This window comes from Ornithorhynchus anatinus, chromosome 3 (genome assembly GCF_004115215.2).
Source record: "Ornithorhynchus anatinus isolate Pmale09 chromosome 3, mOrnAna1.pri.v4, whole genome shotgun sequence".
Classification (NCBI taxonomy): Eukaryota; Metazoa; Chordata; class Mammalia; order Monotremata; family Ornithorhynchidae; genus Ornithorhynchus; species Ornithorhynchus anatinus.
Window position 1 is genome coordinate 29,609,048 of NC_041730.1, and position 12,651 is coordinate 29,621,698.

General features: G+C 43.9%; 1 protein-coding gene across 7 annotated transcripts in view; it reads right to left on the reverse strand.

Annotated features, from left to right (window-relative positions):
- The window catches only part of TRIM44 (tripartite motif containing 44), a 97,978-nt gene extending 87,195 nt beyond the window's left edge, over nucleotides 1-10,783 (reverse strand). For all 7 annotated transcript variants that reach the window (XM_029059044.1, XM_029059051.1, XM_029059045.1 and 4 more), the window contains exon 1: nucleotides 10,342-10,783. In XM_029059044.1, the coding sequence (XP_028914877.1) occupies nucleotides 10,342-10,743 (402 nt within the window). In that variant the 5' untranslated portion in view covers nucleotides 10,744-10,783. The remainder of the gene's footprint in view (nucleotides 1-10,341) is intronic.
- Nucleotides 10,784-12,651: the final 1,868 nt, after the last annotated feature.

Here is a 12,651-nt window from a genome sequence, read left to right on the forward strand (position 1 = left end):
AACTAAGAATTGATTCATCCAGGAAAGGGTTAAGCTGGCAGAACAGTGCCCTGCTTTCAGGGGATAATCAGACAAGGAGCTTGTCTTATGATGTCATTCTACTAACTTGGCATTTCATTGGCTGAACAGTTGCTGCTTTTTCTTCAGAAAGCTCTTCCCCCAGGACCCAGCTGCTAGTGAGTGTTTTAAGCTCTTAGGAAGAAAAAAAAATTCTACTACTCCCTTTCCATTTGCTCACTATGAAGTGAAACAGTAATGCTCCAAACTTTGCCCTAAAACCTTGGGGACAGGAACAAGGGATTGAGGAATCTCCTTCAGCAGAGGGGTTGTTTTCATTCAGCTGTGCCTTGTCCTTTCCCATAGAAAACATGGCTCATCAGCAGAATTGTTACTGAACAGAACACTTTCACAAGGCATCAGCATCAACAACCCCGGGGTAACTGTGAAGCGTGAAACTAAAGGGATCGTTACCCTAACCTTCAAGGCATCTCCCCATAGAATATTAAACAAGTACCCTGACCAGGCTTGGAAGCTTTATTTCACATGACATTTCTAAAAGGTAAATAGCAAAGACTGTGCTAGATTCACTGGCCAGAAATGTCTTGACTCACCCAGCTAAGGAGCAGTGGTGTTGATTTAGTCTGGAGATGCTCTTCAGGACAATAATGGAATGTAAGGCATTTGCCTTTAACAGCTTTAAAATAAGTAATCAAAATGAAAAATAAATGTGCTTTAAAGTGAAAGTAACGAGTCTAAACAAACTTAAGTGGGTTTGACCTCTTAAGTCATCCTCCCATCCTGATTCATTATCAGTTCCCCATGCAAATTAGCCCAGGGTCTCTAGAACAAAGATCTGAAATACTTACATTGGGCTAAAGTAGATTATACACTAAGATGGCATGTAGTTTTGATATGTATTAAAACTGACCCACAACCCATAAGCTCACAGCTTTCAGGTCTGTCCACTCAACTGCAGGAGGCAGCCTGGAAATTAAACAATGGGTATTTACTGAGCACTATGTGCAGAACACTGTACTAGCACTTGGGAGTGTACAACAGAATTAGTGGACACATTCGCTGCCCATAATGAGCCTACAGTCTAGAGCCTAGTACACCTAAGCAGCGTGGCTCAGTAGAAAGAGCCCAGGCTTGGGAGTCAGAGGTCATGGATTCGAATTCCGGCTCTGCCACTTGGCAGCTGTGTGACTGTGGGCAAGTCACTTAACTTCTCTGTGCCTCAGTGACCTCATCCGTATAATGGGGATTAACTGTGAGCCTCACGTGGGACAACCTGATTACCCTGTATCTACCCCAGCACTTAGAACAGTGCTCTGCACATAGTAAGCACTTAAATACGAACATTATTATTATTAGAGTTTACAGTCTACAGTCAATGGTATTTGAGTACTTACTGTATGCAGAGCACTGTTCTTGGAAGATCACTGTTCCTTCCCTGACTAAGCAGTCCTCTCTTCTCCCACTCCCTTCTGCGCTGCTCTTACTTGCTCCTTCATTCAATCTCCCTCCCATTTCCGCAACACATATGTATATACCTGTAATTTATCTACATTGTCTGTCTCCCACTCTGGACTGTGAGCTCACTGTGGACAGGAATGTGTCTGTTGTCATACTGTACTCTTCCAAGCGCTTAGTACAGTATTTTGCACACAGTAAGCCCTCAAATACAATCAAATTGAACTGAATTCCAAGGCAGACTAGCTAGTTCCAGTATCAGATTACTAACCAGGGGAATGGAGAAGTTCGGTAGGATTGAGAACCCACTAACAGAAATGAAACCTTCCAGTTCTCTAGGACAAACACAGCCCCTAGGAAGGTAGGGTGGTAAGGGGGAAGTTGCAGCATGTACCAGCCTTAGAGGTAGGATGATGAGATTACACCCAGAAGAGCAACTTTGAAGCTAAATTTGAGCATGTTTTTACATGCCTTTTTCCTTCTCCTCTGGGAGGCAGTGTGAGAAGAATGTTGCAATGATATAAATGCTTAAATGTAAGCTAGTTGTGGGTAGGGAAGATGTCAAATACTGTACTCTCCCAAGCACTTAGTACAGTACTCTGCCCAGAGTAAGCACCCAGTGATTGATTAACTCAAACCCAGAAAGTACAGGACATCTCACACTACCAACTGGATAATCAGTCATAGGTATTAAGCATCCACTGTGTGCAGAGCACTGTACTAAGCACAATAATGACAGACATGATTCCTGCCTACCAGGAGCTGGACAGCATCCACCACTTGCCCTAATTCCTGGAGACCCAAGCTATGGAAGTCTACAGAATCCTGTCCTGGAGTCCCTCAGGCATGGGTTAGTACATAGTCAAACTCTGATTCAGCCCTGGTTAAGACAATTACTTTCCATACCCATTGCCTGTGTCTCATTGCAGACTAAGGAAGACTGAGGGGTGAGAAGGGGTTAAGGGAGTATTTAAACCCCATCTTTTTCAGGCTTTATCCTCCTATTCTCCATACCTCAAGGCAGTCAGTGCCCTCGCCATATTAGCTGTGTTCACAAAAAAGTTTTAATTTGTGATTCGAACTAGGGGCTCCACACTTTTGCCTTGTCTGATGACTACAGATGGGAGGGTGCTTAGACTAGATCAGATCCAGCTGAAAAGCAAAATCCAGCCAAAGCAGAGCTCTTGAAGGACTGTTTGGTCTTTAAAAACCAAAACGGGTGACAGGAAGGGGGAGAAGGCAGAAACAAAGGCAACTGTGACTAGTCAGAGGCAAAGCCAGAAATAGAACCCAACTGTCTGACTCCCAGGCAGGGCACTTTGTATTAGTCTGTACTGCCTCCTGTACAATCACACAAACAAAGAACAGAGCAAGAGGATAAAAAAAGGTCTTGTCAGCACAAGTGTAAATAACAGACAGCCTAATCTGGTTTCTATAATTCAATGCACTAGACAAAGGGTTTAAAACAAGGAGTCTTACCAAACCCAGTCCAGTCTGAGAAACCAGAAGGACCTGATATGTGCCGTATCACTCCCCATCCAGACATTTTTCCTCACTCAAATTTCCATGGTGGCCCACATTTATGAGTAAAAAGGAAGGCAGTAAGAGAAGAATAAAATACATAAAATGTAGGATGGACCATTAAATCCTATAATGGATTCTCTTCTGAGCCCCCAAATCAGAAATTACTACACCTTTGGTCAAAGTCAGACAAAAATTGACATTAGTGATAACAATATTGATGGTGCTTGCTAAGCACTTACTATGTGCCAAGCACTCTACTAGGTGAAGCGGTAGGTACAAGATGATTAGGCTGGATATAGTCCCTGTCCAACTTGATAATCTGAAATTTACCTCCACAATTGGCAGAGAGTAAGCTCTTCAATACCATTATCATCATCCTTTCGTTTCTCAGCCCCTTTGGTCGTGCTTTCTTGAATCCCACGCCTTTAAGAGCCTAGCCCCATCATACACTGAGCCACTCCTAAATCTACATTACCTAACAAATATATTTTAAAATATCTGCAGGAAAAGAATACTTCAGTAAACTACTGTTTTTCTTTGAAGGTTTATCATAGTTACCTCTTAATGTCAATATCAATAAATAACCTTGACAAAAATACTCATCACATGTTGCTGAACCTAGTGCTTGAAGAAAACTTGATGATTAAAATGGAAAAAATACTGGGGGCTAAACAAGTGTGAAACTGATGATTCTGTAATGGGGCAGGGAATAAAAAGTTCTAGCATCTCAATTATGGCTGATTTCACTGGCAGGAAAATGCATTCTTTACAAGCGATGAGAACAAAAACTATGCAATATTGGATCAGACCCAATGGCCCCACCAGCCATGTATTGTGCCCCAAAAAAGGGCATCTGGATTGCACGTATCAGACTTTATTTACAGGTTACCTTGATCTCATCTATTTTGCCCTTGTCCATGCCCTGCCTCTGGCCTGAAACTCCCTTCTTTTTCATACATGATAGACCATTACTCTTACCTTCAAGGCCTTATTAAAATTTCATCTTCTCCAAGTGGCCACCTCCACTAATTCCTCATTTCCCCTTTTCCTCCTGCATTGGCTATGCATTTGGCTCAGTCTATTAAACATTTGATATTCACCCCACAGCACTTATGAACATATCCACAATTCATTTTAATGTGTCTCCCCCATAGACTGTAAGATCCTTGTGGGCAGGGAACACGTCTACCAACTCTTCTGCACTGTACTTGCCCAAATAGTAGAGTGCTCTGCACAGAGTAAGTGCTCAATAAATACTATGTACTAAGATGCAAGGATGGGACTTCAAAGTAAAATACTGCCTCTTTGCCCATCAATGCCAAACCAACAAGAATCTATTTCTTACTGAATCTACTCCCAACAAGAATCTGTTCCCTTCTACCCCTCATTGGAATTTCAGAACTCTAAAATGTTCCCACAGTTCTGAGAGCACAGTTAAAGAGAACAACTGTCAAAATTCCTTGGGCTTAAAATCATACCTGCCTGCTGTGATTCTATTTGCAAGGTCATATTCCAAGAAGAGGGTGTTGAAACACACCAACCAGAGCCTCTTCAGGTGACAGATCTTCTAGTTTTTCTCCCTTGACTGCCTTCTCAACATACAGCAGAAAGGAGAGGCAGCAGAGAAACACTTAAGCATAGTTTTGCATCCATTCATTCATGCCATCTGATTGGGTGGGGTAGAGTTGACTTCATATGGTGGCCCTTGAACAGAAAGTGGGACTTTTCCAAACTCACAGGACCAGCCTATGCAAATCTAGGCAGGTCTGATTTGTGGGGGGCAGGGGCCACACTGAGGTATCAACTTGAGTGGCCATGGAGGGCAAGGGGAAGAGTAAGGGTGGACAAAAGAATCCCTCCCACTTTGGTGTCTTGTCTGTAGTACTGTTGCTGTGCTGTTGAGAAGCAGTGTTTCCTAGTGGATAGTCAGAAGGACCTAGATTCTAATCACAGATCCATCACTTGTCTGCTGAGTGACCATGGGCAAGTCACTTCACTTCTCTGTGCCTCAATTATCCCTTTGGTAAAATGGGGATTAAGACTGTGATCCCCATGTGGGACAGGGTCTATGTCCATGATTAGCTTACATCTACCCAATGCTTAGTACAGTGACTGGCACATAGCAAATGCTTAGATACCATAAAAAAAAAAATTGTCAGGTGCCCAGCACTGCTCCCTAAGTGTGCTCAGAATGAGTGCCTTTAGGACTAAAACAAATTCCAGCAGTATTTAAGGCTTACAAGCTGCTTATCTCCCTTTATCCACCCTTTGTCCTGTGACTGTCACCTTGCCAGATTCATGCCTCTGTTAGAAAGATAAGCTTCCCACTCTCCCTCAAGCCAACCTATTCACTGTGCCTAATACCCATTTCTCTCACCACCAGCCTCTTATTCATGTCCTTCCTTCTGTCTAGAACTCTCTCCTCTTTCCCAGTCAGCAGATCACTGCTCTCCCCATCTGCAAGGTCCTTCTCATATTACTTCTCCAGGAAGTCTTTCCTGATTTCTCTCATCTCCCCAAGCCATACTTCAAGACTTGCATGTACCTTAAGCACTCGGGTACCTCTAGACAGGTACATATCCATACATTTTACTGCTTCCCCCTACCTATAATTTTTTTCAGCATCTGTCTCGCCAGCTTGATTATAAACTCCTTGAGGACATGGATCCTGCCTAACTCTTGTACTTTACCAAGTGCTTAGGACAGTGTGTGGCACAAAAAAAATACTTCAAGATTGACTCAATGTTTTTGCTACCCAGTAAATCATTTTACCTGGGTTAATTGGTTTTAAGTACCAAAGCATTAAGTACCAAAAGATAGATGGGGAATTAGAAGGATTGAGGGCAATGCAACACTGGTTTTTATGAATTCAATGGGCATCCCTTAGGAATTCAGTCAAACATCAGTATCAGATACAGCTTGGAGATATAGTCTCCCTTTATGTTCAGAGATCAGTAAACAGTATTTATCAAAGTAGGCCCAGGGACAGAAGTGGTGACAAGCAGATAAAAACTAAACTAAGTGCCTTGTTCTTACTCTGATTGGAATGACTTTCAACTTAACTCAGTACTCTGGTACTTTGGTAATAGATCACTGGCAGCACTAAGTAAAGATGCTGCAAAGAGAGATTCTTTGAAGAGAGAAAGGAATGCAGCAAAGGTTAAAAAAAACCACACTTATTCGGGCATACTAACTCACTGAAATACAGAAGCTGGACCTCACACTTGGTTGAAGCTTGAATCTTCATTCCCAAGCGCAAGCACACAACTTAGGCATAAAGCAGTAGTCATTTAGTTGTAAAATCGAATCCTCTATTTTGAGGATGCACTAGAAGTCACATTCCTCAGTGCCCAAGCTATTCTCAAGGAGTAACAAACATCTTTGAAGGGTGCATTAATTCTTTTAGGCTACCACAGTACCATCTGGTCACTTTGCGATTGTTTTTTTTACTGAACCACCAAATATTTGTGAGGTTTTTTGATAGAGTGATAGATGAAGGATTAGAACCCAGATTCTCTCTCAGGCCCACGCTCTTTCCACCAGCCATGCTGCTTCTCAAATATCTGTTATAAGTAGCTAGGCTACAAGAGAAAGGGAGGACCTTTTAGGAACAGTACTAGTGTTGAAGAATAGACATTGTAAGGTGCTACTTCAGACAACACAATTGAGAACTGCTGGAAAATAGTAGTAGCCAACAAAAGTCGATTTTCCACTCATCAGGAGAGGTGATTCCTTTAGGGCAGAAGAAAAACTGCTATCAATAAACCAAACTGGAAATGTTGCCTGGTCCCACATATGGCAAATGCAACAGTGTAACAGAGGACAAGCTTACACGTGCACTCTGAGGAAGGGAATGTGAGTCAGGCATCAGTCTTTTCAGCTTTATCTATACACAAATAAAATCTTCAGAACAAGAACACTCCCACTTAGGAAGTAAACTGAAGAGGGTCTGAGTTGAATCCTGAAAGAGAGAATTCAGCCACAAAAATAAGTTAATGTAGCTTTTGGAGAATTTCCTTGAAGCCACAGAGAGACAATGAGCTATATGGCTGGAGACAAAAATTTGAGACACCAATAGTAAGTTTATTTTCTGGGTTTCTGCCACTATTTCCATTATTAGCCTAATCTCAAAACCGCATTTGCCACAACATTATTAGAGAAGCAAATACTTCTGATGGCAACTTCAGGACTGGAAGATTGAGGCTTAATGCGAATCAGGAAGCCACTTATTGAAGCAACCCACTTTACTCTTCTTTGGGCAGGTTTTTTGGGGTTTGTTTTTTTTTGGTAACTTGCCTAATTCTGGTGTACACCTTACTGAACTTCAGGCCTCCATCCCCCCCCTCGTTATTGACATATAAAGTGGTTTGAACTGTCTGTGAAGGGATCTCAGACCTGATTCTGGCCCAAGGATCTGCCTAAATTTTTAAAAAGTGTAAGTGAGGGACAGAAAACTCGAAGCATTTATTATATCAGGAGTTTTTTTTAGGGGCTGGGGACTTCATAGTAACAGATAGAATGGGTGAATTTTTTTCTAAATATAGCAGATTGATAGTTGTGAAATTATAATGGACAAAGTTGTACTAAGTAAAACAAGCCCAACTTTTGAGAGCTCCAAACTCAGAAGCTTGTAGGATTTGATATCAGGATGCTTTGAAGATTGGTGACTTGATTTAAAGGGTCCTTTCAACATTTCATGGCATCACTGGCACTTTAACACACTACAAGTTCCTTGTAAGAAAACACAGACAATTGGGACTTTTTCCCCAAATCCTACATATTCTGTACAGTGTTTTATTCTTTAAGGGGGCTTTCAGTCACCAAAAATGGAGGGGTTTTTGTTCCTTCCTCAATAAGTGATAGGTATTGGATGAACAACAAATTAGTTAATGCCAGAGGCATCCCCTGATAGGCGGGAAACATATCTGTTGTATAAACATATTTGAATGCTTACTGTGTGCAGAGCTTGGGAATGCTTGGGAGAGTATAATACAACAGACATTCCCTGCCAACAACAAGCTTACAGTTGAGGAAGGAGGGGGGAGACAGAATTATAAATATGTACATAAGTGCTGTGGGGCTGGGGAAATGAACAAACGGAGCAAGTCAGGGTGACACAGAAGGGAGTGGAAGAAGAGGAAAGGGTAGCTTAGTCAGAGAAGGCCTCTTGGAGGAGATGTGCCCTCAATACAGCTTTGAACCCAAGTGCTTAGTTCAGTGCTCTGCACATAGTAAGTGCTCAATAAATACCATTGACTAATCAATCTCAGAATGATGCAAATCTTCAGATCTTGGTGAAATAAGATAAATTCAGAGAAAACCAAAGTGCAGAGTCAAAAGTCCTGGTACATCTTTTGAACATCAGAAAGCTATAATTTGAACTAATTTTTGTTTTTTATGGTATTTGTTAAGTGCTTACTATCTGCCAGTCCCTGTATTAAGCGCTGGAGTACATACAAGATGATCAGGTTGGATACAGCCCCTGTTTAACATGGGGCTCACAGTATTAATCCCCATTTAAAGGTGAGGTAACTGAAGCAGAGAAGTTAAGTGACTTGCCCAAGGTCACACAGAAGACAAGTGGTGGAGTCAAGACTAGAACCCAGGTCCTTAAGACTCCAAGGCCCATGGTCTTTCCACTAGGCTACCCTGTTTCTCAACAGTATTATGGGTTTAGAACTTGTTTAAGAGGGAGGGAAGTGCTGAACTAGTTTACATTCTGCCCAGTAACTCACCCCTAGCTTTACAGATATTAAGTTCTAAGGTACCATTTTAGGGAGCTGACCAGAAGGGGCAAGGTAGAACTTCTACATATCAAGTAAACTAATACCCAGTAGTCCATTCCCATCTGAAGGCAGGAAAAGGTTAATACTATTTAACAGTTTGTTCACGGCACAGCTGGATCAAGGGTCACACTCCACAGCTGACTCTTGATCACCTGGTGTTGCTAACCAGAACATAATAATAATAATAAATAATAATAATTACAATATTTGTTAAATGTTTACTATATGCAAGGCACTGTACTAAGCATTGGGCTGACAAGCAAATCACATTGGACAGTCCCTGACCCAAGTAGGGCTCAGTTTCAAATTCCCATTTTGCAGATGAGGGAACTGAGGTACAGAGAAATGAAGTGACTTGTCCAAGGTCACACAGACATGCAGCATAGCCAGAATTAGAACCCATGACCTCTGACTCCCAGGCCTGTGATCTCTCCACACTACACCATGCTGCTTCTCTGGAGAGGGGTCCCATCTGGCTTAGTCTTGGGATCTATGTTACTCAATATCTACCAGTAAAATCTGGGCAAAGTATTCATTGTACTTACTGAGTATTTACTGAGTGTTTACTGTGTGCAGAGTATTAAGCACTTGGAAAATACAATACAGCAATAAAGAGAATCCCTGCCATTAAATGAACACTGATAAATGGGCAGGTGCTTACCACTCTAGAAGATACTACAATTTTAAATGCCCTGATCATTTTTTAAAAAAACTGCTCTACTAGCCCTCCCCCCCCAAATAAACCAGTAGAAGTAAGAGAATGATAGAGAAAAAAAAAATACAGCGATACAGGGTGGGGAAAGATTCTTTAGCCATGACTATAAGGAGTCCTGGAGAACCAGATGACCACAAACTAGAATCATCAGTGTAGTGCCATTATTAAAAAAGCCAACATGATACTGAAGTGTATGAACCAAATAAATGACATGCATAAGCTGAAAGAAGGGACTAGTCTTTCTGGTCCTGTATTTTGGGCATCAAGTACTTAATATTACCATATTGTATTCAGTGTGATGGTAGCACTTTAAAAAGAAAGTCGAAGAACTACAAAGGGTGCGGAGAAGAGACAAAAATGTTTAGAAGGGAAGAGGAGTAGGTATGGGAAAGAAAGGGTAAAGGAATTGGGTTCCTTAGCCTGAAGAGAGGTAAAACTTAACTGTTACAGGCCATTGGGAGGACACTAACCTGTTGTCACCACATCCAGAGCAAACCAAACAAAAAAAAAAGTTTGTTTCCACAGAGTTGGATTGGATAATGGGAAGAACTTCTTCACTTGACAGCCAGAGTGACAAAACGTTGGAATTAAGATAAAGTGCAGGAGGTAGGGCAGCTTCTATGGTTAAACATCTATAAGAACAGAGTCACCTGTCCTGGCTGATTTAATAAATTACCTGCTCTTAGGCCTACTGATGTTTTGCAGCCTCTTCCAGATGGGTGAACCGAAAAAGCGGGGTCAAGTGGGATGTCCACAGTTAAACTAAGTCCAGTGCAAGGGTGAAAATGGGATGTAGGACTCCTGATACCCAATCCTGCTTCTAACCCCCTGACCAATACTCACCCTCATAGCTTCATAAGCTTCATCCAGTGTGATAAGATGGTGATGCTGATGGGCCCCAGTCACGGCACAAAGGACGCAGATGATCTGCTCATCCTTCTTGCAGTAGAGGCTCAGTTCTTGCCCGTGCTCCTCGCACTTCTTCCTCTCCAGCTTGTCACACTCCTGTTTATGCTCTCCTCCTCCTCCCTGGCCAGGCAGGGTGGCCGCGGAGTGGGGGACGAAGCCCCCCAGTCGGTGAGCCCGGTATTTTCGGCCGTGTTCGTCGGCGTGGGGCCGGCAGAAGCAAAAGCCACAATCCTCGCACACTTTGACAGCGGCCTGGGCTTCATCGGGCTCGCAGGCATCGCAGGTACCGTCATGGGGGAGCCGCTCTTGGGGGTCCAGACCCTTCTCCGAGGCCATGCTGGACGCCCCCACTCACGGACCCGATACCCCCCTAGCTCCCAGACGACCCCCCCGCCCCGGTCCCACCTCCCCACCGCCTTCAGCTGGCTGGAAAAGGGGGCTTGAGCAGGGCAGGGCCTGCTGCAAGCTGCTGCAGCCTTTTATCCCGCAGCTCCCGCCTCCTCGCCGCCCGGCTTCGGCCTGCCCCCCTGCTGCACGCCTAAAGGCCCTCTTCGATCGCCGCGCTGGCTGCGGCTTGCAAACCGCACTGGCTGCAGTTTGCAATCGGAACTGGTTGCAGCTGCAATCCGCCCCGACTGCAGCTTGCAATTCGCCCCGGCTGCGGCTTGCAATTCGCACCGGCTGCAGCTGCTGCCTTTGTGGGTCCGGAGCCCAGCCGCTCCCTTCCTCTCCCCCGCGGCCGAGCGAACGACTACTTAGGGCATCCAAACTGTTGCCCCTCGGGTCCAGGATCTTCCGCTGATGGGGGCTACCGCGAGCCCCCCAATCGGGACCGGATTCGACTTTCACTTTGCAACTGCGACCGGCCTCCTTTTCACTTCCTGAGTCATTTAAAGTGGCCATGGCCCCTTTTTCTGCAATGAAGCAGCGTGGCTCAGTGGAAAGAGCACGGGCTTAGGAGTCAGAAGTCATGGGTTCTAATCCAGACTCCGCCGCTTGTCAGCTGTGTGACTTTGGACAAACCACTTAACTTCTCTGTGCCTCAGTTACCTCATCTGGAAAATGGGGATTGTGAGCCCCACGTGGGACCTGATTACCGTGTACCCACCCCAGCGCTTAGAACAGTGCTGGGCACATAGCGCTTAACAAATACCAACATCATTATTATATTTTCTCTCCAGCCTCTCCGGGAGCTCTTTGCGGGGTCGGGCGGTCCTGATCAGCCGGATGACCCACCAGCACCCTGGCTAGGGATTTTTGTCTTCTCTTGGGAGGAAGGGCAGTTCGTTTGGCCAGAAAGACTGCGCTCGGATTCTGATCACCTGGAAGGCTTTTTGCTCTAGGGTTCATAAAACCCTCTAAATCTGGTGCTCTCCTGCATCCAACCTCATAAAGTTCATTCATTCAGTCGTATTTATCGAGCAATTCCTGCGTGCAGAGCACTGTACTAAGCGCTTGGAAAGTACACTTCGGCACCAAATAGAGACAATCCCTACCCAACGGGCTCACAGTCTAGAAGTTGAATCTACTCCAGCGCTTAGCAGAGCGCCCGGCACATAGTAAGGGCTTAACACATACCACCAATTATTACGAGGTTGGGCAGGGATGAGGTTAGGAAAAGGAGGGCAGAGGGTAAAAGAGAAAGAGGATGGGGATCGACAGGGGCAGCAGGAGTCATGTGTGTTTTTTAGTAATAATCATAATTAAAAAAATAAGTAGTTTTTGTTAAGTGCTTACCAAGTGCCAAATACTGTGCTAAAAGCTGTGTAGCTACAATCCAATCATCCCAATCAATCAGTGGTACTTAATGGTATTTAATCATCCCAGACAGCAGGCTGAACTGACTACAGTAAAAATCCTTCCAGATGAGCAGAGTTCAAGGGACTCTTTTAAAGTGCCTCCAGGGCCCTCATCTGCTGTCACCAGTATGATCTGGTTAATTTAAATTTTCCTGTGTACTGACTGTCATAAGCCTATACACTGAATCAGGGAAAGTTGCTGTTTACTCATGCCTGTGCTCAATCTGTGATTAGAGGGAACTAGAAAGCAGGATTTTCTCACCACAGGAGAACAAACATTCTCATCCGAGAAGAATGCATTCTATTTACATAATGCTCCACTTCCAGGAGTTCCAGTCTCACAGGGTAAGAACTAGAGAAGATCGTTTTGTTTTCAGGAAAACTGGGGCAAAGAGGTAACAATTTTCCCAGAGTAAGCGAGGCTAACAGTAGTCAAGATGGAATA